A 26,337-nucleotide genomic window follows, 5' to 3' on the forward strand; every position below is an offset into this window, starting at 1 on the left:
ATCCATCATACTTGTGCGCTGGGTGACTGAGGAGCCAAATACCAGGCCGGCGGGATGGCCAGAGCCCTTCTCCGCATGGCGCTCTCTGGTCTGCAGGGCAGGGCTCCAGGAAGCCTGGCAGAGGGAGGGGTGGATGAGGCTGCAGGGGAGCTAATGCCTGGATGGGCCTGTACTGGGGGGGGGGGGGGGGGCTTTCCCTGCTAGCAGTCCCCACAGGCGACAGTCTAAGAACAGGAAGTAACTGTGAAGTACTTTGAAAGATTTTTTTTTCATTTCCTCAGCTTACTTTGGATTTAGCCGAGTTTGTTTGGAGTTTATTTCTAATTTATTTTGAGTTTGTGTGTATTCGTAGGCTTTAACAATTAGAAAAAACTTTCTAGATCATTTGCTTCTGTGTTCATTTGCCTAATGGGAAGAATTGAGTTTTGTCATTTTAAATAAGGAAAGGCTGTGTCACTGGGGGGCGGGTGTGTGAGTCAGGGTGTATAAGTGTGTATGTGTGTGTGTTTTGGGGGGAGATAATCAGTAAAATCCTCATTATATATTCCTATATCCGTAACAACTTTTTTCAAACTCTTTTTTTTAACCTAGGAAAGAATGTGGTTTTTTGGCTATTTTCAAAAAATGTTTTGAAACACCAGCATTAGGAGGATAGAGTCTAGTTCTATAGAACAGCATTTACTGCAATATGATCTCAGAGCCTGTCTGCGTGAGATCGGATTGCTCAGCAATGACTAATTTAGTCTCTCAATTCCAAAGCAAAGAACGTTGGCAGCCAAGTATGCACATTTTTACTCATCTTCCATTTTGGTTTTTCTCAGGAAACTAGGGAGGAAGTCCAATCTAGATGCATTTGACACATCACAACAACTTATAAGTCCCAATTTGATGATATTTGCCAGTTAAGAAAATATATTTAAATTTTCCCCTTGTCTTTCTCAGAGGGTTAATGGAATTACTAAATCTCAAAAGTAACCCTTGACCCCATTCAAAGAAAAACCTTTATTTAAAAAGAAAATCTGTGTCTTAATCATTCAGGCTTATGTAAATTAAAAGAGTCCCTGCTATTTTGTTTTTATCTTACTTTATGTTATTTTATTTACTTTAGATGATTATCCCAGGGTAAACACACACCCTCCCTAAAAGGGGGTTCAATGTCATTCTATTTTGGGTGGTGCAAATAAGTTCATAAAATAAATATGTCCTCTAGTTTATTCTTCCTCCTTTTATATTTTTTAAACTGAAAATCTAAGGCAGAAAATCTAAGGCAGAATCTAGAAGTATATTTGCAGTTTGCCAGGATTTGCTTCTTGTGCATATGAGAAAACATGGTGTAAAAAAGTAAGTAGAAGAATGGATGTATGTACACTGTGATGCTATTTTATTGGCATCTATTACACCCACTGCAATGAGCCTCTGGGATGTTGGACCTAAATTAAAATAATCATAAATAATTTTAAACAATAATAAATAAATCCTGACTTCTCTCCCCTCCATTTTCTTTTTTTCCCCATTAAGAAAATACACAAATAAATACAAAGCATATCATCCACTTAAATGGAGCAGGGTACATGGACTGAGGCCGCGTGAATAGGCGAGCACCTTGTATGCCTTGCAGGTTTGGAATTCTGGGGCTGGGGTGGGCAGGGGAGGGCCTGGGTAGAGAATGCTGATTTGCAAGATTTTCTGCATATTCACTTAATGGGTTTTTTAAGTTATCTTCATAATTGACATAAATTACATGAATTAACATTAAATTATTTTTTTCCTCAAAGGTCTCAAGTGGGGAGACAAAGGTACATGTAAATCGAATTTTAATAAATCCCCATCCATGCCCTGGCTGGTGTAGCTCAGTGGATTGAGCACGGGCCTGTGAAGCAAAGGGTTGCTGGTTTGATTCCCAGTCAGGGCACATGCCTGGGTTGCAGGCCAGGTCTCCAGTAGGGGACACATGAGAAGCAACCACACATTGATGTTTCTCTCCCACTCTTTCTCCTTCCCTTCTCCTCTCTCTAAAAATAAATAAATAAAATAAAAAATAAATAAATCTCCATCCAAACCATTGAGATGAAGAGTTGTTCTGGAGCCATTCCCAGGGAGAATGCGGAAGGGGTTGTGTACTTGGCCAGCACTTCCTGAAGCCAAGTACTAAGCTAGGGTTGCCAACATGCTTTGTACAACTTAAAGTATAAAAAATTAAGGGTGATCAATACTTAAAAGTAGAGTACTAATCTGAAGGAATGAGGCTTGTTATGGAATTAACATTCCTGAAGTCTGTCACACCTAGTGAAGGTATCCTTGAATGCCTTATCTGACATTTTTTTCTGTTTATATGTGCAAGAATGACATTATGTTTTCCTGCTCCTGTGCTGATCTTTTGACCTTCATGGAGTCTTTCACCAAGGGAAAGGCCCCTTGGTTCTATGGGGGCCTCGTTCTCCAGGCATCCAGTGTTCTCCTGTTGCCCCCCTTCTGCCCCGGAGCTCCTTCTTCAGTACTCAGTATCCCAGGCTTTCCCTTCTCGTCCCCCATATGTGTCTCATTCCATCAGTGGCAGACTCCACTCATCACTGATAAGCAAACTCACAACACATAGTACATTAGTTCATTGGGGTTTATTTTGTCCCATCCCACTCCCTCACTGAATGACCTCAATTTTACTCCCCCAGTCTCTCTTGTCCTCCATCACTGTTGTTTTCAGGGCCGTCATGATCTCTCTCGTGGACTATAGAAGTAGCCTCCGACAGGCTCATTCACCTTCCATGTCATCTTTCCTAAATCCCTCCTGTTCTTTGAGTCAGCGTGATCCTTAGAAAACACAGCTTTGATCTCTCCATTTTGCTTCCTAAGATCCTTCACTAGCTCCGCATTTATTCTAGGAGAAAGGCCAAACTCTAGAATATAGCATAGAGGCTTTTGAGTATTTGGCTTCTCACTGCCCATTTCTCCACATCTCCATCTACCCTCTTTCCCACTATGAATCCAGGAATACCGAGACACCCTTAGTCTCACACACATACTAACATGTTTCAGACTTCCTTACCTGTCAATATGCTCTTTATTTTCTTAGAATGGCCTTCCTTCCCCTGTCTTCACCCTGGGAACTTCCTTGGAAACCATTGTTACTTTTCAACACCTTTTCCAGTGCCACCCTCTCTGAGCAGCCCTTCCTAACCCTCTCCAACCTCAGAGTCAACTCCTTCCCCCTCTGCACCCTGTCTATTGTTTGGTATTGTGGGCACTATATTTTATTTTGATGACTTCCTTCTCTACCACATGGTGTCTGTTTGAGGCTAGGAACAAGGCCAGGCATTGGGCTTCCAGAAAGCTACTGCAGTGTCTGTGTGGCCCAGTGCAAATTTTTAAAACACATATAGAAAGGAGCAAACCGTCGATGATTATGAGTACCCCTGAAGGCGGTTTTGCCTTAACCCAAAGGAATGACGCTAAATGAAGGGCATTTCAGGTGTGAGGACAAGTTGGGTCAGGGATATATTTTTTGGGCAGGGGGGCTCAGCTCATGGCAAGCCTGGGTCTACTGGAGCAGAGGAGAGGGGGTGCATATACATCACGTGCTGTCTGGGGTTTGGCAGAGCGGAGACATCAGTACTGATGGTGCCCAGATCCCCGCACTTAACAGCAGACCCCATAGGTTATTAAAGCCAAGAGCCTATCTAGGAAGATTAGCTGGAGGAAGTGCTTTAACCACGGAGCAAACAGGCAGTCACTTGATTAGTGCCTCAGACATGGTATGGCACTGTGGTGTTGGGTTTCCATCTGAACCATTACTAGGACATTTGAGATCTGGAGCCTCCGTTCTAGCCTGACCTTGCATTTGATTTCTGAATCCATACGTCAGAAATGGGCCTTGCTCACTTCTCTCAGACCCTATTTTCCAGCAGTGAGTTTTGTGTCCTTTGTTTTTGGACATTGGAAAGGGATGCTAAGAATGAACCCATATGGTGTTTGTTTAGATGAGGAATCCTAAATAGCTTCTTGTACTGGGAGAACACAGTAGCAAATATATCTTACAGTAATGTGTTTTAAATCAAAAGGGCTCTATATTTTCCCCTGTGTTTGAATGTGACATTCTTGATCATTCCAGACCCACCTGTCTGAGAACACAGGAATCAAAAACAGGAGTCACTCTCAAATTTCACCTCTATTTAATCCATCACAGAAACATACTGGCTTTTCACTGTATATATATAAAAAAACACACCAGGACATTTAAACAAAGTGACACAGATCATCAGCAGATCAACTGGGAATGACGGCTCAATCAAACAAATGTACGTTGAGAATTTCCACAAGGCAGCCCTTGGAGCAGCCGAGCCAAATTTGTTTAGTATACATGAGTTAGCTGCTTAGGAACATGCACTGTGCTGCATGCCAGATGATGGCTTTTCTGGGTAAACATCCATTTAGCAGTATAGACCCATCCATGAAAGTGTTGGCGTGATTTTGATCTATTCTCATGGACTCCTGAAATTATGACTTCATCCCACTGGCAGCCAACTACCAAACCCACACATGCACCATTTAGGCTAAAAAAAAGGGGAGGGGAAGCTGTACACTTATTTCAAAATGTAATATAACCACCCAAAAGGTAGGAGAAAGTCCGTAAAATTGACAGGCCATTTCACTTTCTTGACAAGCAATAAAGCAAGCATCATTAAAGCGGATGCCTAATTGCAGGGCAGGGAAGTGGCAGGGAAAATACCTACCTTGCTCTTGGTATTTGAAATAGCATGTGGCATATTTATCCTACCTCAGTCTGAACTTGGAGGAATTCCTTGTTGAGATAGGGTGTTTGGGGATTCATTTATTAAACTGGAATTTCAGAATCAGATCCCAGCTAAGTGAGAACATTTGAATTCTTTGGGATAGGGCATTTAAACATTTGTCTCATTATTTCTTGTATTTAAGTCTTTGTTTTCATTTTAAAGGTGTCTCTTAGAGGATGGAAAACTCTGTGAAGCACAATCTTTAAGCCCAGAATAAAAGAGTAGAGGATTTATAAAAACACAGGAAAAAACACTAAAACTTTCTGGTAGAACTTTCAAACTCTGTGCTTACTTTCGTTGGCTGTTGTGAAGCCCAGCTTATGCTGTACGCAATGAAGTTCGGTGTTTTCTAACCCAAAGGCCCTCTGATTCTATGCCACTAGGGAATCCTCAGTCTGGGGGACACTCTCAGACAGCAAGCTTGAAAATTCCATTTTTGGACTCAGGGGTAATTATCTGAAATTGGTTGGAAGAGATCCTTGTTTCCAACCTGTAACCATCTCTTGAAGAGCACTTGGCAACTAGCATTTGCTTGAACAAGTGTGTGTGTGTGTGTGTGTGTGTTTTAATTTAATAATTTTCATTGCATTTCTAAAAATGACCATTTAGTCCCCATTTACTCCCCTCCCCTCAGCAATGACCACTCTGTTGTCCATGTCCGTGAGTCCTTTTTCCTCTGTTGAGCAAGTATTTTGAATGGTTCATAGTTTATAAATCCCCTATAAAATGGTTCTTTCCTAGTGGTGCCATTGACTTTCATGGATAACAGCTTCTTTTAAACTCTGCTTAAGATTCGGAGCCAGATGAGCAATGCAGTGCAGCTTTCAGAAATGAAATTCCTTATAAACGGCATTTTCTAAATTTGATTTGAACTTGAGCACCTACTCTATTCCCAGCACTAGAGGGAGAATTTAAAGATAATTGAGATATAACACTTGTCCTCAAGTAGCTGAAAATCAAAATGGGGAAATGCATGTGGAAACAACGAACTGTAACGACACCCAGATAAAGAGCAAGGACAGGTTTTACCATACACCCTGTGTTTTCTGGGATCCAGAAAGCAAGGCATTCACTCTGGCTGGGGACGTGGTGGACCTGGAGCATGGGAACCATTAACATGCTCCATGAGATGGCATCTGAACTGGACCTCAAAGGTACAAATCTTAAATGCTGCCTCCTCCATGATGTCTTCCCTACCTAAATTTGTCACCCACTCCCGTATTCAAACTGTTTTTATTTTTTTTCTGAGTGTCTAAAACTATCTCATAGTCACCATTTATATGTTGGTTTCCTTTCCTCCCCTTCTCACCGGGCTGTACCGTTCATGAGAGTGGGGGCATTGTCAGTCTTGGTCACTGCTCCATCCCTGGCCCTCAGAACAGAAGTGGGCCCTCACAAGGCTGTAGTGGAGTGGAGAACAAAGGGAGGGCATTCTAGAGCAGAAGGTTGCCCAGGGAAATTGCACAGAGAACCCAAATTCTGTAGGATGTTCAGGAACACAGAATAGATTATTATGGCTAGATTATAGGGTGCATTAAAGGCATAAAATGGTCAAATTGATTTTGACAAATCACAAAAGAACTTTCTGAGGTCTCCAGAAAGCTGTGGCCATTTTTGAGAAGAAAATAGATGAGCTCTAGTCCTCCCGAGTCTTTCTAAAGTGAGTGTCAGTTTCGATAACCCAGGATAAAGCTTTCTTTAGCAGCATACATTCAGCCAAGAAAGCAGTTGTGCGATATGTTCTTCAATCCCTCTATCCAGAGTTTAAAAATGGGATATAGGGAATTTTTCTATTATTTTTATTAGTGTGCACCAAATATGGATAAAGGCGTACCCGTTTTTAAATCCCCAGAGAAAACATTAATGTGAGGGCATTTGGATCTTTAGTGACTTGAGTTTGGGACAGAATAATCTTAGGGCAAGTGGGGATTTGTTGTAAACAAAAGATTCTGTTTAAGAAATATCAGTAAAAAAGAAGAACAATAACCTGCCACGTTGCCATGTACGTTTCCTCCCACAAGGATAAGTTGTATGTGGTCCCGAGCATACTGTTTATCAAAGCAGCTCCCAGGTGCTGGGATGAACCAGAAGCTCTCAGAGTGCTGATTGATCACTCTTCGCTAGCAGCTCACTAGGATTACACAGCCACTCCAAAATCAACAGCCTGGAAGAAAATGATACCAGGCTTGAAACAAAGGCTGGAATGTTAGCAACTGCCTTACGTTGCAGTAAATATGTCAACTACTATTCATAAATACCCGGAGGCATGACTTGGTAGGAGTATGGAATGAACTGCCTATGACAGTTCAATTTTCTACCCCCAGAGAAACTCTGGCCACTCCTTGCATTTGCATAGTAAGGCTTTGAGGGAACTCTAGGTGGGTTTGCTGGTCTTCCTACCTACTGGATTTCTTCAGACACTTGAGAATGTTATCAACATAGTTTAATGTATGATGGACAGCCTGGGAATACTTGTCTCCACCTTCTTCCATCAGCCCAGACCTATGAGGTGTTTTGGAGCTCCGTCACCTCCACCACAGTACAGTAATGGAGGAGCAGCTAGAAAAGTTCTCCATGTTCTTTTATCTGCCAGGTGTTTGAAGGCACAAACTCTTTTAGACATAACGGAATGGGATGGTTTGGGGAATTAACCTGCCCTATCCGTGAGATAGAGAAAGCGATAAATTAATCCCATGACTTTTTTTTTCTTCTCCTTTGCATCTTGGGCTGAAATCATGGAAAAAGCTGATCATTTCCTGTCATAAAATACTACTTATTGTTCATTGGCCAATAATACCTCTTTCAAATATAAACCTTCCTCCAACCTTATGAAGTCCAGCCTATTTCCTGTATCATTACAGAAATCTTGGCAGGGGAGCATTCTGGAATGAGCTCATCTTTGTATACCACTGTCAGTGACCACATTGATCTTTCTTTGCATTTGGTTTCAACAAGTGTTTATTGAGAGATTTATTGATAGGGGAGTGGTAGAGAATGAATCATTTGTGGACCATTTCATCACCTTTTGTTACATCTGAACGCAGCAGGTACGCCTGACAGACACTGACATATACAAGCTGTCATCTCAGACCTGGAGGCGTGGGAACCTTTTCTAATAATGATGATGATAATTTCTAGCACTTGTATTTTCCTCTGAAGTTTACATAAGATGCTCAGGTGCATTATTTCTTCTGATTCTTACTATAATTTTTTGTTGTAATTTCTAAAGACTGTGCTAACAGAAATATAAATGAGAGCCATATGCTAATTTTAATTTTTTGGTAGCCAATTAGAACAGGCAAAAAGAAACAGGTAGAATTAAGTTTACCTCCTTATTTTATTTAACCCATTATATTAAAGAACGTATCTGTTCAGTATATAATCAATATAAAAATCATCAGTAGATATTTTACTATTTTTGTACCAAGTTTTAAAACTCTGGTGTATAATTATAAACCTACAGCATATTGCAATTTCTCCACCACATTTCAAATGCTCAATTGCCACACATGTCTAATGGCTCCACATTGGACAAAAATCAGCTTTGCATAAAGAAACAGGCTCAAATAGATGAAGGGGCTTTCCAGGCTCACATAGCTAGTTAGGTGTAGTCTTTTGGTTTAAACAGGAATTGGCTTGTGTCTGTGGTTTGCAGATTATCTGACTTAACTATGTCCAAGAAATGTGTGAGCTCACACATTTCTTGGATGTAGTTGTGATGTCGAGGGTTGAGACTATAGAACAGGAAGGTGGAGAGGTTATGAAAGATGATCTTATCATATTCAGTATGTGGATTCTTCATTGCTAGGTCTAGAAATGCCATACAATTTGTATTTTTAAAAATAACCTTCACATGAGATTTGGATGCACAGCCTGGTTTGGTATAGCCGTGCTGGTCTCTGGGCTCCCGGATTATTGCACATCTTCATCCTTATGTTTAGTTATTAATTTATCAAGTGCTTATTTCATATACTACATGGTGGACACGATACTCGTTGCTGAGGATGTAGCGGGCAGAGTCCCTGCCTTCATGAAGCCGACGTTCTATAATGGCAGGTGCTGCAGTAAATGCTGTTGGAACTCAGTTCAGTTGGCCACATTGATACTGATTTATGAATCTCCCTTTCTGGAGGACTCAGTGAAAGGCTTGAGAAAAGGACAAAAATATGGGTTACCCATATAGAGATTTTTTGTTTGTCTATTTTTATTCCTTTTGTAACAAATATATTTGAAGAGGTTGCAATGTAAGGAGGACATGATACAAACTCTGAATTGATGCCATTTGTTTGAAGTCATCTATTAGCATTGTGAGCATTTGGAGCATGTGTGTGTGCATGCACATGTGTGTGAGTGCGTGCACAGCACGTGTAGGTTCAGCATGCACTTTCCCTTCCTTAGGTGGGACATGGTTACTGTATCCTTAAACAGCTTGAGGGAATAACTTGTTTGATGCCTTTGGCACATTTATGTTCAAATCCCCCCATTTAAAGAAGGAAAAGGAGGTACCTACCGTTCATTACTTCCAGTACACTTGGCTAGCTTTGGCTGATGTTTTCAAGTCAACAATCTAATACTGAATTATTATCATGAGCTAGAAACTTTGCTGGATTCTAGGGGCTCCTCAGTGAGCAGACACCATGCTCGCTGCCCTCATCACCTGCAGTATTGTTTGGGCAGAGGTATGCTTTAGTAAGCTTTTCCACCAGGGCTCACTTAAATTTGAATTTGGGTTGTGCCATTGCACGATCCTTTTATGACTTACCACATATGTACATGTGGCTTTTGTTTTTTTGTTGTTGTTGTTTTGTGTGTGTGTTTGGACTTGAGGTATATAGTGTACCTCTTTTCCACCTAGAAGAAAGAAAGTCTGCTCAGCTGGATTTTCTTCAGCCAAGTATTTTCATTTTCCCCTTTAAGCTATTTAAACTTTGAAGAAAAATGCAGATATACCCTACTGTTTGATCTGGTGTAGAGATCCAGGAACGTTAATTTAAAAAATTCATAAATCCTTTGTACTATGCAAATTAATGACCTATAACCTTTTTTCCAGGTGACTTATTTTGACTTAACTATGTCTAATAAATGTGGTTATTTAGGAGAAGTCAATGCTGCCCAAAATTGACATGTTAAGCATCTCCCATGGCTCATAATACATATGAGGGATGAGGACCACCCTCTGTTTTCTCATTATGCCAAATAATAGAAAGTGGAAATCACTCTAATCCTCTCTTCTGTGTCTGCTGTACCTCTGCAAATATGATAAACTCAATCCAATTAAAAGTCATTACCTCACTAAGACTTGGCCGCAGTCTATAACCTTTTGTTTCACAATTCTTTCGATGATCTGTCTTCATCACAAGTAAAATTTCTGGCCATCTTCCTATAGTCTTGTTTTCTGTGCCATTCACCTGACTGTATGCAATGGAGGTTTATCAGACAAGTTCATTCTTCCTGGGCATTTGTCTTATCTCCGGCTGGATTGTAAGTTCTTTGAAATCAACGATTTCACTTTATTCTTTTTAGTGACTACTACCCCCTCACCATGGTTCTTTGCATATAAAAGTCTTGCTAAGATTTTATAGTGATGATGCATATTAAAATTCAAATGAAGTAAATGTATTAATACAAAAACAGCAGCAAAATCCAAGAGCAACAATAGGACAAAGCTAAGTTACGGTGTAATTAGTCCATGGAATCTAGGTGCCTCTCCTGCCCCCTGCATTTTAACAGCGTATACTTTTGATAGAATTAAAACATTTCCATTTCTTTTTCTCTTAAGCGGTCATAGTTAGCATAGGTTTACATGTATTAATTCACAATATAATTGAATCAATAAGCACCTCAATAGATGTTCAGGTGAGTGAACTGATAATTTTCTTGCTTCTGTAGCTTTGAGATTCTCTAGTGCTATGAAAAATGGATATTTCAATCAATTATCCTGAGGTTTAAGCAACATGATGCCAAAAGATTTTATTTAACTTAACTAGTGTAGCTATAACCTGATAAAACAAGCAATTTGCTAAAGAAGATTTATTGGGAAAAGACCATGAAATGGTCAGCAAAAGCACAAAGCAAAGTTCTTGACATTTCATCTATTGAACAGAATAATACCTGGATTTATCAGTAAATGTCATTTTATATAATGTTGATATAAATGGGCAGCAAAATATTTAATGCATATGCTACTGAATATAAAGTTACAAATCTCTAGGTTTTTGACCTTCCTTTTTACAAAGCACCTTGATAAATAAATAGCTTTTTTTAATGAGATTTTTTAAAACTATGTATATATACACTGTTCTCAAAATTTGTCTTGCTACTCTGGCTTTTGGTTAAATTACTTTGACTATCATAGGCATGTGTAGCTATTTTCTGGGAAAGGACCATCATTTTTTGACTAGCATGGGACAGCAGAAATCAGTCATACCACCATTTCCTTTGATGCCTCTAGCTTTAAACTGGAGGTCCCAGAGTGATGGGCCAGCCTTTCCTCTCAATACAGCACTGTTCTGAGGTCAACCAGAACTATTCCTGGTCTGTTTGGCACAACTTTCAATTCAAACTGGAAGATAGATGTTGTGGTTTGGGCCATTTACAGGTTGGTAAGATTCATGGGCATCATGGCCATCCTACCTGTTTCCCAGTAGAACTTTACGTCTTCTTTTTTGAAATAGACCATGCAGAAATGCACTCTTACTACGTACATGAGTGGGAAGCCATCTACTTCCCCATGCAGTTTTCATGGCTCATTTTGTAAGGGAAATGTGGGCAATGTGGTTTTTGAATCTGTTGGTTTTAGAAGCAGTGGGAGTAAACCATCCCTGTTTTGATCCTCGTGTTCCTGTGAAGAACTTAGTGATGCTCAGAAATCAATGTAAACGATTACTGCATTTCCACTAAGAGCCTACATAAGAGGTTTATACTTAATTCACTACATCTATAGTATTAGTCAATCTGATGCTAGACGTTTCTGTAAGACTGGCATGTCCAGCTGCAGGTACTTAAACTCAACTCTACACTCATCACTCTTCTTAACCTCATCTTTGAACTTAGTTTATTGCATCCCTATCTTCACTACTTAACTCTAAGCTACTTGAGGGTAGAAAACTTATATGATTCCCATCTGTTTCTAGCCTTAGCAATTTGCACAGTTCCAGGCACAACATGGTACCAGATAAGTGTTTTGGAGCGAGTAAATGAGTGAGTCTGAGAACCTGCATCTTTGGCAAAGACGATAGCCCTAACACTTCAAACATCTAATTCCTACTTCAATGCTATTAAAGACTGTACTTTTGTAGTGTATCCACAAAATTTCAATAGGAATGCAGTTGAGCATTCACACAAAACCAGTAAAGTCTGGGACATCTGTTTAATCCTTCACTTCTTATTGTGTGGAGCCCACCTAAGAGTTTGAAAGTCAAATGTATATTTATTCCACAGAGGAAACTTTATCAACCAGGGCAAGAGTTTACTGGCACTAGTGGTGATATAATGGGCAGTTTAAATCCTGCTAACTGCGAATAATTTTTCAAATGTTTATGAGTGTGATAGAGTTTAGTGAGACAGAAGTACAGATAACATAAATATTTCGACAAAAGCTGACCGTACTGGAGCCATAAATAAATTAGACCCAGTTTGTAAATAAATTTGGTTTTTGCCAGCAAACATTTATAATCCTCTCTTGCTGCAAACGATAGTAATTTATATAGAAGAGGTCCTGAAGGCCTTTCTTCAAAAGTCAGTTCTCATTAGGAGGCAGTGCCTGGTGCCCGTCAAGTGTCTGAGACTGTGTGACTCAATTGGACGTGAAGGACACTGCACAGAGCACCTAATGCTACTAGTTATTGTACATGTTGATAATGACAGTTTCCAGAGACCATACATAGTTTGGTAGTCTATGAAGTTGTCATATTATATCATTCCCTTAAATACCTAGCTTGTGTTACCACTTAGCAATGTTGAAATTACCCTGTTTTAAATCATAAGTGCTATTTAGTGTATGTATACACATATGCATAGCACATCTGTTCATATTTTTCTGAAAACATTTTTTATCAAAGTATATAATGTTTTCTCAAATTAAAAAAAGAATTTTCCCTTTTATGTTTTTAATGACATTCCCTCTATACTCATGGTTTTGAATGATTTTATGTTTAATATGATATAGTGTTGGGAAACTCAATATGAGTATCTTTAGAGCTTGGAATGGGGGAAGAAATTGCACTACTTGGAACCATCTAAACTGATTTTACACTGAAGACACTGTATTTGCAGTGGGGCCAGAGTCTAAGCTGACGTCGGCCAAATCAAGGAACTTTCCTCTGCAAATGACTTTTAGATCAGAAGTCCTTGTTGTCTGTTGTCACGCCTTGTGAGAACAAGGACCATTGTTCATTTTCAAATAAAACCTAATTTTGATACTGTAATAAAAAATGTTTTGCACTCTCTCTGCTCCTTATCAAACCAAGAGCGCGGTTGGGTTAGCGTTCTATTGCTTGTTCACATTCCTTTTTATCAGCAAGCCATTGCTACAACTCCCTCTTCTGCCAGACACGCATAATTATTTTCTTTTCTTTATGGAGGCCTCCTGGCTGTAGGAAAGCTCTTCGGTTTTGTAGCAGTACGGAAAGGTCTGTATCCAGCCAGCAGCCAGGGTGCATTGGAACTTACATTTACACCTATCTTTGTTCACTCTGTGGTGGAAAGGAGAGTTTGATCTCATCTTTTTTTACCTTCACCTTTTGGGGGTTGTTTTGAATATTTCCACTGAGTTAATAATAGAATTCAGTCTTCTTGTGACAAAATGCACTTTCCCCCCAATTTTTCTTGAATTTGTAGCTTCTGAGTTTTGATCTGTCCTTTGGAGGCAAGAAGGATCTCTGCCAAAAGCCACCAAGCCACACTTAGGTAATTACAATAAACAAGTTGGGGCTCTCGTTTCACGTGCAGAGCTGGATGGAGCAGAGCTGTGGTCAAAGGGATCCCAGTTGCTCCTGCACCAGCAGTGGCCCATTAATGCACCTTCATGCTCCCCTTCCCCCCTTCGAATACTTTGTTGTTTTTTTTAAGGAAGCAAATCAGGTCACTCCTTAGCATGTAAAGGGCTGCAGCTTTCTTCTGAAACCACCATCAACAACATAAACAAATTAGAGGTAGTAAACCACACATTCTGCCCACACGTAAACCACAGTCCTCACCAGAGGGCAGTCTACTTAATGTGAGAATAACAGCCCCGTTTTATAAGCCTCTACTGGGAATAAATTCCAGTTTCACTGGTTAGAGCAAAGTTAGGCAGCCAGAGTACAATCTCTCCTAGGTTTCACTTTGGGAGAGACCAAACCAATTCTCAAAAGTGTCTTTCCAGGAAATGTATTTTATAAGTTTTTGCTACACCAAACACTGACCATCCTCTGGCTTTCATTACATAGAACTGGGATTGCTTGAGTGGAGCAGACCTGGGGCTGAACTTGCCCAGTGTGCTTATTTTATGGATAGCAAAATAGGGAATCTCAGACTCTGACTCTTGAGGTTACTCTGGGCACTGGAGACACATTGCTGAATCCAGACCAGCATATCAGGACTTATGCCACCCCTGCTGTACCCAAAGGCCAGTGGCAGGGCTTACCATCCCCATCTTGAGCCAAATGGGAGCTATAAAATATGCTCTGTACCTTCCTGATGCCCATGTGCTTTTCTTTCCTGACAATGCTAGTCCTCAACTAACGTGTCCAGCCCTAAACTAATGTGTTCCGTCATCAGTAAATTCCTGCTTGTGATAGTCTTTTCTTAAATACCTGTTTAAACAGTAATTTAGATAAGAATGTCCCATTTCTGTGCAACAGGAAATGCCTGCCTTCTTTTAGATACGCTGGCAAATAATTACTGTAGATATGGTTTGAATACTGAAAGGCTGTTCTCTGGTCATTTCAGACTGCCCGAGAAGTCACCACCCAGTCTGCTGCGGCATAATTTCAGGGTATTTCTATTTTACTCTAAATGAATCTGAAGGAAAATCACTTCGGGGATATAAAAAGCTTATGAGAAAAGCCATCAGGTCGAAGGGTGTCAAAAAACTCTTAAAAATTTGTACTACTAAAAGAAAGTCAAGGCACATAGTTACAATGTAAGAGAAACACTGTCTGATATATAAGTCTGTTCTTAACCCAGTTACTCCAGTGGGTATCAGTGACCATGTCTCCCTAACGACAGCATAAGCCAAACATTAACCAGGTCATGATTTTCCTTGGAGCAGTACTCAGAGATTTAATGCCCTTATTTTAGCAGTTTTAGATTCTGTACATATATACCAAAGGGCTTTACTGACACTTTAAAAACTTTCTAGAAATTTCTTTCTCATAGCCATTTTTAAAAAGTGTAGTTCCACTTCTGAAGAAGAACTTTTGGAAGAGGTCAAAACCATTTCACAAGAGTGGAGACGCTACCAGCTTAAGCCCCAAACCATACTTGTTTAGTGAAATGTCAGTGAAATTCCTAGGAGGGTGGAGAAACATTTAACCAGATTTAAAAGCCACAGAATAAGCAAGAGATATGCCACATCCTATGAGAAAGATAAATGTTTGCTCATTCTCTTAGTCCCCCACTTTCAGCTGATGTGACGTTCTTTGCCATCTCCCTTGTTTTTCTCCCTATATTCTTCCATACATTTTGGGACTCCTTGATAGCCCATACAAGAAATATTTCTAGGAGATTCTGGGGGGGAAAGTTCCATAAGGAAGAGGTGGAATAGCATGGTACAAGGAAGTAGCAAATACTAGAGGTGCAAGGTAGCTTAAAAGGTCATTAAAAAAATTCCATGTGCTAAGCCATGTTGATAGACTATTTCACGAAAACAATGGTCTCCAGAGACATGGATTCTACAAATGCAGTTTAGTGTCAAAAGATCCGTGGAGGTCTATTTTCTTCTCACCTCTCTCTAGAGGCAGCGCATGCTAAAGACCTCGTCCTTCAGCAGCTTCTCATTTCCATCGATGCCTCTGATGCATGAGACTATGTGTCTGGACCCTTACAACAGTCCTTCAGAACGAGTTTAAGTCAGGTTTCTGGAAATTCATTTTCCTTACTTTTATTCGTTTCCTTTCTTCCCTTCTTTGAGATCTTAAATTTCATTATCTGGGGGCCATTATCACAGAATATTCTGTTGGCCAGTCCAGAGCCTCCTTCTTTGTTCTGTTTGTGCATCTGGCATTACTTGGGCCCCACCCTTTCCCCCCCAGCCCAGCACGCATTTATTGGCTGTGGTGCTGGTGCACGGAGCTGGCTCCTGAAGTCCTCTGACTTCTCACAAACAGGCTGCTGTAACCGCTCTGGAATTGTCCTAACAAGGGAAGAAGAGCATGTCCGGTTTGAATTTGGGAAGGAAATTGATGTCTTCCCCCTCCCTTCCCTGCCCCACCATTAGTGGGCACGGACTCATGGACTTGTGTTCCTGTGCTCACGTCCTACCAGGAGGTCCCTGGTGGGGCCTGAGGTTTGGCAGCGGCTCCTCTCCTCCTAGAGCTGGGCACGCATCCTCAGCTCTCAGCCACGTGTAATCCTTCCTGTCTGCTTGCAAGTTGGGCACAAAGGACTGGCGCTTGGGCCCACCCTCTCCTTTAGTAGCAATTAACCTTTACTACAGAGCTTCCTTTGAAGTTTGCTCGTGTTTTTATTACAAAACTGCAATGAGGAACATAATGGGGGGAAATGTCTAAATTTCTAAGTTACCTAATCTGTTCAATTCCCTAGCTGGTCTCCTCCTGGCAGTTGTTTCTTGTAGTTCTGATCTCAACCAGTCTGCCTGAGATCTCAAACCATGTTTCTGTCTCAGCCTATTTTTAAGATTAGTGAGCTATTACACACACACACACTACAAATGCACATGGGTGTATTATATGCATATGTGTGTACAGCTGAGTATAAAGAACTGAGTTCTTAGTGCCTACAGAAATCAGCCTTGCTTTATTGTCAAACTGTGCACCTATGCTTTTAATATTAGTGTTAAACTGTTTAGTTGTTAAATATTTTCTATCAGTGAACTAATGTGAAGAGTAGAAAGAAAAAGTATTTATATTAGTATCACTAATGATAATGCTGAGTGATAAGTATTATGATAAGTACTGAATTGCTATTAATGGTGAAACTCAGGATTTTGAATGGCATCTGCCCAGGAGATTTGCAGTTAAACTAGGCAGACAGGCCAAGTGAAACAAATGGTGAGTTATATAAAACCCACAAAAAGAGAAGGCATTTTAGGCCAGCCTTGCAAATAAGAACCAAAGAATTACGAGTGAAATGGCATTTTTTTCCTAGCCTGCCGTTCACAGGAGCTCAAATAAATGAAATCATTTTTCTCTGCTTTTCACTCAGCAGTAAATCATTGGAGATCCAACGGTGGTAAAAAAGCAACTATGAAACTCAAAGAAAATATAGGAGAATCTTCCTTTTCTACCCTTTAAGATGGGTAAAGACTTTCTAAGAAAAATATAAAAGTCACAAAGGAAAAATAAACTTCATTCCATACAAGTTAAAATTTTTACATGACAAAAACCTCATTAAAAACCAAATGATAAATGATTTACTTGGGAAAGTAGCAGAAATTATATCAAAGGTCTAATTTCTTTTTTTTTTAAATTTTATTTATTTATTTTTAGAAGGGAAGAGAAGGAGAGAAGGAGAGAAATATCAATGTATGGTTGCTTCTGGTGCATCCCCTGCATGTGCCCTGATGGGGAATCAAACTGCGATCTTTTGGTTTGCAGGCTCATGCTCAATCCACTGAGCTACACCAGCCAGGGCTAATTTCTTTATTATTAATAAAACAGACTAATAAAAGCCCAATTAAAATGGACAATAACAATGAATAATTTGCAAAAGAAGAAATGTGAATGACAAAACTACTTAGTTTCATTAATCACTGAGATATGAATTGAAACAAGAACAGATATATAATCTTTTCCATTGTGTTAATGAATTTTAAAAACAAGATGTAATAGTAAGTGCCAATATGGTTGGTAGGAATATGAATTGGTATACACCTCTGAAAAGCAATCTGTCAATATTCAGTAAGCTTTCTTTAGAAATCTACCCTAAGGAAATTAAAATGGACAAATATAAATATTTATAGAAAAGAAGGTTCCTTTAGTGCTATTTATAGTATCAGAAAATTAGAAGCAACATAAATAAATACTATGGAAATAGTTCCATTATGGTGGATTCATATAACAGAATATTATGCAGCAATTACTTGCAGTTTTAGAAGATATTTTTGAAAATATAAGGAAACGTTCATGCTGAGTGAAATAGGCCAGATGTTGAAAGACAAATACCATATGATCTCACCTTTAACAGGAAGCTAAACAACAAAACAAACAAGCAAGCAGAATAAAAACAAAGACACTGAAATAGAGAACAAGAGGACAGCGACCAGAGGGGAGAGAGAAGGGAATTTAAGGGGGAAAAAAGGGGAGGGATTTGGAGGAACAAATAGGAAGGACACAGGGACGAGAACTAACGGGAGGTGGGGGGGGTGGAAATGGGAGGGAGGTGGGGAGCACGGGGCGGGGGAGGCTGGGATGGGAGAAATAGACAAAAAACTGTACTTGAAAAATAACTAAATAAAATTATTTAAAAAAAGAATATAAGGAAATGTTCATTGTAACATATCAAGTGAAAAAACAGAAAAACAAACTATTCACATAATTAGAAAAACAACAGCTTTAAAACAAATCTTTTTAAAAACAGCTGCTTAAAAGTGAGAGGGAGGAGTGGGTGTAGGCCTGGGGCTGCAGCCTCCGTGGACCTTGGCCCTGCTGCTCAGCATCCTTGAGAGTGAGCCTCCAGATGCGCAGAATGGAAGGTTATGCTTCTCTCCGTGGTTTTCTCACTGGGCTGGGAGTGTCACAATGAGAAAATAGAGAGACATTTATGAAGGGAATTATTATTATCAATGTTATTTCTGAAATTTCCTTTTTACAGATTCCGATTTGTTTTCAAAATGGTAGTCACCTCAAATGGAAACCTATGTTATTCAGAGTCATAGAAACGAGTACAATCTAATCAAAGGGTGTGCTCTAGCTGGGTCTCTGGCGATGTCAGAACACTTACAATTTGAAAAAGGTGATTTCCAAGAGCTTTTTCCAAGTCATTTGCCTACAATTCAGCAATAGGCTTGTCTTTCTGTCCTCACTCTGTCAATAGCACTCCCAAAGGGTGCACGAAACACATTCTAGTAGCAGGCAGCTCAGTTCCAAGAAGTTACAAGTTGTTATTTATCTTTAGGGACCACTGATGTATTAGCATTTATAACTTGATACTTAAAATGTGCCCAACCTGTCAGTGTAATATCTGAGCAATGCTTTAATTAACCATTGCTATAACTCAGGGAGAGAATCTACCCATTTTCTTCAATAACAGAGGTTTAATGGAGGTATGATAATTGAGGTAGTTTATCATTGAGATGAAATATTTTCCCAGCTTTTTGGATAGTTCTTGTGTCATGCACATGAATGCATGAGTATTTTGGTTTATGCAGATATTTAATGCAGTGTGAGAAACTTCATTTGCTGTTGAAAATTTTATAATCTTAGATTACACTAAAATATTGTTTCATGTTTTGATACATAAAACTCGGGAGGTTTTTATATTTCCTTTTTTGTCACGACAGCCCTTTTTACATTTAATTCTGATGATACTTGAGTAACAGAGGCTTGAAAGGAAATCTCCAGAGTTTGCATGTACCTGTGCTGCCTGCCTGGGGACAAGTAAGACCATGAGTCTGTCTCCCGGATTTGCTGGGCCTGTATACGTTGTTCTTTAGGTTTAATTGGATTTTTTTTGCCATTGTAAGCAGAATTGCATTCAGGCTTTAAATTCAAATTCTTCTTTGCGGCAGCGTGGGCACACATGCGTATTTTGTCTCCACAGGAATTGAAATCCAAATGCATTCATTTAAAACATGCATTGGGGGAGTTTGTGGGTAACTCAGAGGTCATGGATCAGCTGTGTCAGTAGGAGGGCCCAGATGGCGTTGTCTCTGTCCTTTTTTTAAGATTTGAGATGACTTTGTTGAATTGTCATTATGACTAATTTAACCCTTTGAGGAAATAGGGGAAATTTTACTGACCTTTAATGGATAATTACAAGAGGAAACAGTTCTATTCATTCATATTCCTTTTTGTTTCCTGCTGCTTAAATGAACAAGTCTATAGATTGATTACACAGTGTCTTCCAATTTACAGCACTTATTTCTCAAGAAAAACAGCATTTTCACAATGGGTGATAAATCCCTTTAAGGATCTGTAAAATAACTCTACATGTGCAGTAGTTAAATGTTACAATTCTAGAGAGATGTTTTTATATGTTTTATTTAGTTGTATCAAGAGTGCTAGTGAACTCTTGCTGGCTCTTCAGTTGAAGTGCAAAATCTCCCTGAAGGGTAAAATAAGATAGACTTTATCAAGGGTGTTTGGACCCTGAGGTATATTTCTCTGATAATATTTCTTTGGGGCATTATTAGGATTGTTTCTTTTGAAGTTGTGTTTGGAGAAAAGTTTGTAATGTGTTGTGTGATTTTTTTGGGGATCAAAATAATTTCCTGTGTTTGACAGAAAAAATATGGATTTGGTTGAATAGTTCAATAAAATTATTTGTTAGGTTAATTATCTATTTATCAAATATTTATTAAGTACCTTTATGTAGATCATTTGGAGAATTCTGAGTCCTGGAGAAGTGTGAGTTCTGAGTTTTCCCTTTGAGTCCTGTTTTGTAGCTGGGAATAGAAGAATCATTCATATTAAACTCTAAATAGCAATGCACAGCAATTTGATCATTAGACCAAGGGGAGAAATTAGGTAACAATTCAAGGAAAGGGGACACTTGTTTTAAGTGGGATGGTAAGGAGAGAAGTTAGGACTTGAACTGGGAGGATGATTAGAAGTTGGATCGGCAGAGGATCAGAGATGGGTAATGGGGCTGTCAGAACCACAGAGAAGTTTTCACTGACTGAGCTTACAAAATAGGGTTAGGCCTTTTCTATCCTGGGGCCTCCTACTGAAGAGTGTTTAGATCATAGACAAAGGGAGAATGGTTTTAGAATGCGAGGTTTTATTCCGAGACCAAGAACTTCGTGTTTTATCTGTGGACACTGGGGATTAGTGGAGACTGTATCACAGGAAATTGTGTGTGCCCACAGGCTCAGTGTTGAGGGATGCTGGAAAGAGTCTGAAGGTCTGGAGACTCATTTAGAGGACTGTTAAGAAATTCAGGAATGGCCCTGGCCAGGTAGCTCAGGAGGTTAGAGTGTCGTCCTCATACCCCAGGGTTGCGGGTTTGATCCTTGGCCCTGGCACATAAGAATCAAACAATGAATTCATGAATAGGTGCGACGTAGGATCTCTCTCCCTCACTTTCTCTTTCTTAAAATAAACGGACAAAAACTTTAAAAAATTCAGGAATGAAAATGTGGACTGAAAAAATGGGATGAAAGTAAAAATCTTGTCAGGAGAGTAGGCAGCACTTAATGACTGAATAGATCGGAGGATGAAGGAGAGAAAATGTCCATGTTATTTAAGAATATTGAACATGGATGATTAGGGAAATAGTATTGTTCATGGAAATGGGCTGGAGACTTGATTGGAGGGCAGATGATAATGGGCACGATTTTGGATATACTGAACCTGAAGGATAATGAGCTTGTATTTTGGCAGTGAATGACTCATAGGAGTTCAGTTCTATGCTTGGTTTAAATAAAATTATCTCATTGTTTGAATCAAGAACGAAGCTCTTTATTAGAAAGATACTTTTGCATGTACTGTCACATTGCATTTTAGAAAACTTTAAGGGGAGTCGGTACTTGATGGACAATTGTTGTTGAGTGTTACAGTTAATTAAGTTCCATAATGTATCAGAGAAGGAATTGGGGCTAGAACTCAGGTTTTCTATTCTCTAGTCCACTAAACTGTCTTAGGAGATTTTAATAGTTCATAGACCTTCAAGTTTGGTAGGATCTTCAAAGTCATCTCTAGTCACCAACCTGAAACTCGGGTTTTTCCACATTGGTAACTCGTGGTTATTTAGTCTGTATTAGAACCCCTGCAATGGTAGCTTAAGGCATCTCATTTTACCTTTGGATAGCTCTGATTGAAATCTGTCATGTAATTTTAACCCATGTTTCTTAGTTCTCCCTTTGAAGGCCTATAAATCAAAAAAGTCATATATAATTCTCAGTCCATAATCCTCATGGACAAGAAACATATGTTTATTTGCTTTAAGATAGCTGAAATCCCCTTCAACTGGTGAACTGGTGGGAAATTCAAGCCTAGCCATTATTCTTTATGGTTCCCTTCAAACCCCCAAGAAGCTGCATAAAGCTCTTAAGGTCTGACATGGTGTACTCATTTACTTCAGGTGTGGGGCTGTGCTGCTTTGGGGGGTTCTTACAGTCCCGGTGCTGAGCGTCCAGACTCCCCCTTACCTATCCTGCTATACCCTCTGGGGTCTTGCCATCTCCCCCAGGGGACTGTGCCATTCAGAGGCCCTCTGATCTCTTCTCTTTCTCAGTCTGGAGGAAATACCCCCTCTTTCTGGTGCACCTCCAGACACTCTCTTCTCCCTTTCCCCTCTGGAAAGCTCACCTAATTTCCTTAGTGATTTTTGCTTTGACAAATGTCCAGAGGAGTCACTAGCTTCAAGCAACTTTAATTCTCTTCTCTGTGTAAGTTACTGAGGCAAGAAAATTCCAAGGGCTTGGTGATGTGTTTGAGATGGGAAAGGAAAAACAGAGAAATAACAGACATAAGTTAATATTCCAATAAATAATTCTCCCACACAGATTTAAGCCTTGTTGCACATGGCAACCTTTGGAATCTTTGATGACTCTCTTCCAATTTAGTCCAAGGTACCACTGCATGCTACAAGTTTCTCATATGTTGTAAAATGCTGTATGCTCCCAGTCTGGGATGGTTTGTGGGGTGTAAGTACACACAGTTTTATTTCTTATCTCTGCTTCATTCAGACCAATAATTAAATTGTTGATTGTTTCTCAGATGGTTAATGGATGGAGGTAGCTCATGAGAGTATTATTGACAATTGGAGATTGGCTCATTTGATTTATGAAGTCACTGTAGATAAACCAAAGAGGCACCCCCCCTTCCCCTATCTGTGAATAACAGAGATTTTAATGCAGGCATCTTTGAACAATAATTTCTCTATTCTGTTTTAGCGAGGTGTGGGATTTTTTTTCTTCCACATTAGTGGGAATTCACGAAGTCATTATTTATTCACAGGTAGTGAGTGTGTATATGGCAGCTACCCTGAAATTCCTTCGGAAGAAATGCCAGATGCAGATGGAGTAGCCGGCACACCCTCCCTCAGTATTCAAGAGCCACGCTCTCCGGCCACCTCCAGCGAAGCGTTCACCCCCAAGGAGGGCTCTCCTTACAAAGCCCCCATCTACATCCCAGATGATATCCCCATTCCTGCTGAGTTTGAACTTCGAGAGTCAAATATGCCTGGAGCAGGACTGGGAATATGGACCAAAAGGAAGATTGAAGCAGGCGAAAAGTTTGGGCCGTACGTGGGAGAGCAGAGGTCAAACCTGAAAGACCCCAGTTATGGATGGGAGGTAAGACTGTTATTTCGAGTTAACATATTTGCACATATTCAGTTGTGTAGAAAGAGAGATTAGTTTTCAAATGACCATATCAAAAGCAAGTTCCGTGTGTTGCAGATATCTTCAAACATCTTTAAGAGTGAACCTTCTTACAATGTCACTTCTTGATAGAAATGAAGTGCTGCTTAAAGGTATATATAAATGGCGTGATAGAAAGGAGCTTAATAACAACTGGTCAAAGAACAGCACCTACTTTGAAAACATCCCAAAGGGAGCAAACCATATGTTGCCCTGTATGATGAGCACTTTTTTTTGCCCAAATTTTTTAGGGAAAAAGAAGGATGCACATTGTGTACATGGGTAGTACTAATTCTGTATCTACATGAACATTTTAAATTCTTTTATTTATGCTTATGCATTAAACGTGTAACTCCAGAAAGCAATAATGATATCTGTATGCAAAATAATAGCCTAGAATATGATAATTGATTTTGTTTCTAGATATAGATAAATAAATAAATAAATAATTGAATTAAATTAAAACAAAAGTTTTCTTTTTCCTGAAAGTTTGGGCCAAAAAGCATGGGTGCACATCACATTATATGTGGCAAAGTACAATAGTTTTTCTGAAAGTTAACGTTTGGGAACATTACGTGTGGTCATCCATACAGTATGTGGCATAAGCAACCAAACATCGATACATGGTATATTTATCGCATTTCCTTTGGGGGAAGCTTGGAAGATTGGAGGAAACATGAGTTTCGTCCATTTTGTGGCTAACTTGGTTTTACATGTTCATTTTGTTCTGTGTTCTGCTAATATATTTTGCCTCTCCTGATAACCCTGCTCTGATTGTAAATGCTTCCAGAACGTGAGCACTGTACTGAATTCTGTGATGATTCTTTATGTTAAATTAATTTAATGAATAATTCATGCATAAAATGACAACAAAAGACAACGTGGAAATCAGTCCCCAGTTCCAATCATACTTTTCACAGAACCCTCTGACAGTATCTAAGAATGAGGAGTTACAGCCTGGTTACAAAAGCTAAGTCAGTTGCATTTCCATAAGGATGGGTAACTATGTAACTCAGTTCTGAGTTTATAATTTTGTACAGATTCAGTACTTATATATGCTTCCTGTTTACTTTTATCACTCGAAAACTTTTGTGGTTAATTAACAGCATCATAATCTCTGGAAAATCTGAGTATCCGAAAACTTGTAGGCATTTCTGTGTTGGCAAGTAAGTGTTTTTCGGAGATGTGATTAACCTTTGCTTTCATAGTATTTCAGTTAGACAGTTACTAGAGAAACTAGATTTATTTGTTATGTTCTTTTACTATTTGTGATCATTAATAGAATATCTGGTTAGCTTTTGAAATGGAAATCAATATGCAGTGCCAGGACTTAATTTCAAACATTTTTTTTCCTTTGCTTTATATGTGTCCCTTTGTGACACCTATTCAAAAATGCCACCACAACAATTCCTGTTCAGGTTCCAAAGCGCCAGAAGTTGGAATCTGGATGTAATGTGATGACGAGTCAGAAAGCCTTTCTTAGTTCTGTTCGCAGCCACAGCCCTGGTAAAGCGGTGGTGTAGTTGCATTGGCTTTGATACATATATTGATAAGAGGTTTTTAAAGACTCACTGTAGCATTAACTGATATGTGAGTTGAATACATTTTCAACCAAATGCGCAGGACTTGACGTCATGATTGTTCTCCTTAAAATAAAGTCTATGAACATTCTAATAATAAGTAACTCATTAAACTTTGATTACAAAATCTCCAGAGTTAAACAACAGTGCAGCACTACTGGGGATTATCCAGAAGCCTCGGAGTAAAATGAAGCTTGATAAGAAAATGACTTTGCAGTTATAGGGTTGGTAAATGCAGCATTGTTTCTCTTTAAACAGGATACCTATGGAATGGGGGATGCAGTTGGGGGAAATTCTGCATTTAGAGGAAATTAAAAAATAACGATATTTTTTCTTCTTGGAGTGAGATGTCTTCAGTATATATATGGGCAAATATTTACCTTGAGAAATGTAGAATGATTCTTTTAATTACATCAAAACTGAGTAATGTTTTATATTGCTTGGAATTTAAGATACCTCTAAAAATAGTCCATGACTCTTTGGCTAAAGGTTACCCATTCTCTCTCTTTCTCCCTGAGGAGTTCAATTGATCGAATTGGTTGATTGTCAATTCGGTAGTTTCCTTCACTGTTTTAATGGCCGCCTTCCCTTTTCTGCTCTAGATGCTAGACGGACAAAACCAGAGAAAGGGCTTTTTGGCAAACTTGTCGTCCAGGGAGGAGCAGTTGACTTCTTGACTGTAGGGTTTTTTTTTCCCCTAGTTAATACCAAATCCAATCATGATGACCAAGGGCATTTTTACAAAGGCATCTCACTCTACCCCTGAATGCTCATGTTTCATTCTTCTTGTGTCGTGTTTGCCTTCCACTGTAACTGATTTCCCTCCTGTTGGATTAGACAGATAATTGTGATTAACCTCTCCTTTGATAGCTCCTTCAATTTTAAAAGTAAAGGTCTTAGGTGAAGGAAAATAAACATGAACAGAGGAAATCCAGATTCAGCAAACTTATTGAGTATCTACTGTGCGTCAGATTCTGTACTAAATGTTTCACCTACAGCAACCCCGCCTATGATGACTGAACAGACCATGGCGCTCCCTACTCCAGCGCTATCCTTGCCCTTTTCTTGCCACAAAGTTCCCCTCCTCTACATTTCCTGGATAATGAATTGCATTAATATCTATCCAGTTGCTCAAAGCCAAAATGTGGGTCATCTCTGTCTCTTCCCTTTCCCACACCAACCATGTCTGATTTGTAGTTCCCATGTCCCATCAAGCCTTCATTCCTTTTGCACGCATTGGTTGTCCTACCTGGAAAACTTCTCTTCTTTCCCATCCTTAGCAAAG

General features: G+C 39.4%; 1 protein-coding gene across 6 annotated transcripts in view; it reads left to right on the forward strand.

The window, feature by feature from the left end:
• Window positions 1-26,337, forward strand: part of MECOM (MDS1 and EVI1 complex locus) — a 551,406-nt gene that overhangs the window by 247,132 nt on the left and 277,937 nt on the right. For all 6 annotated transcript variants that reach the window (XM_053657783.1, XM_053657784.1, XM_053657787.1 and 3 more), the window contains exon 2: window positions 23,069-23,406. In XM_053657783.1, coding sequence (XP_053513758.1) covers window positions 23,069-23,406 — 338 coding nt within the window. The remainder of the gene's footprint in view (window positions 1-23,068; window positions 23,407-26,337) is intronic.

The sequence above is a fragment of the Artibeus jamaicensis genome, unplaced genomic scaffold (assembly GCF_021234435.1).
Source record: "Artibeus jamaicensis isolate MK-2021 breed Jamaican fruit bat unplaced genomic scaffold, CSHL_Jam_final scaffold_474, whole genome shotgun sequence".
Classification (NCBI taxonomy): Eukaryota; Metazoa; Chordata; class Mammalia; order Chiroptera; family Phyllostomidae; genus Artibeus; species Artibeus jamaicensis.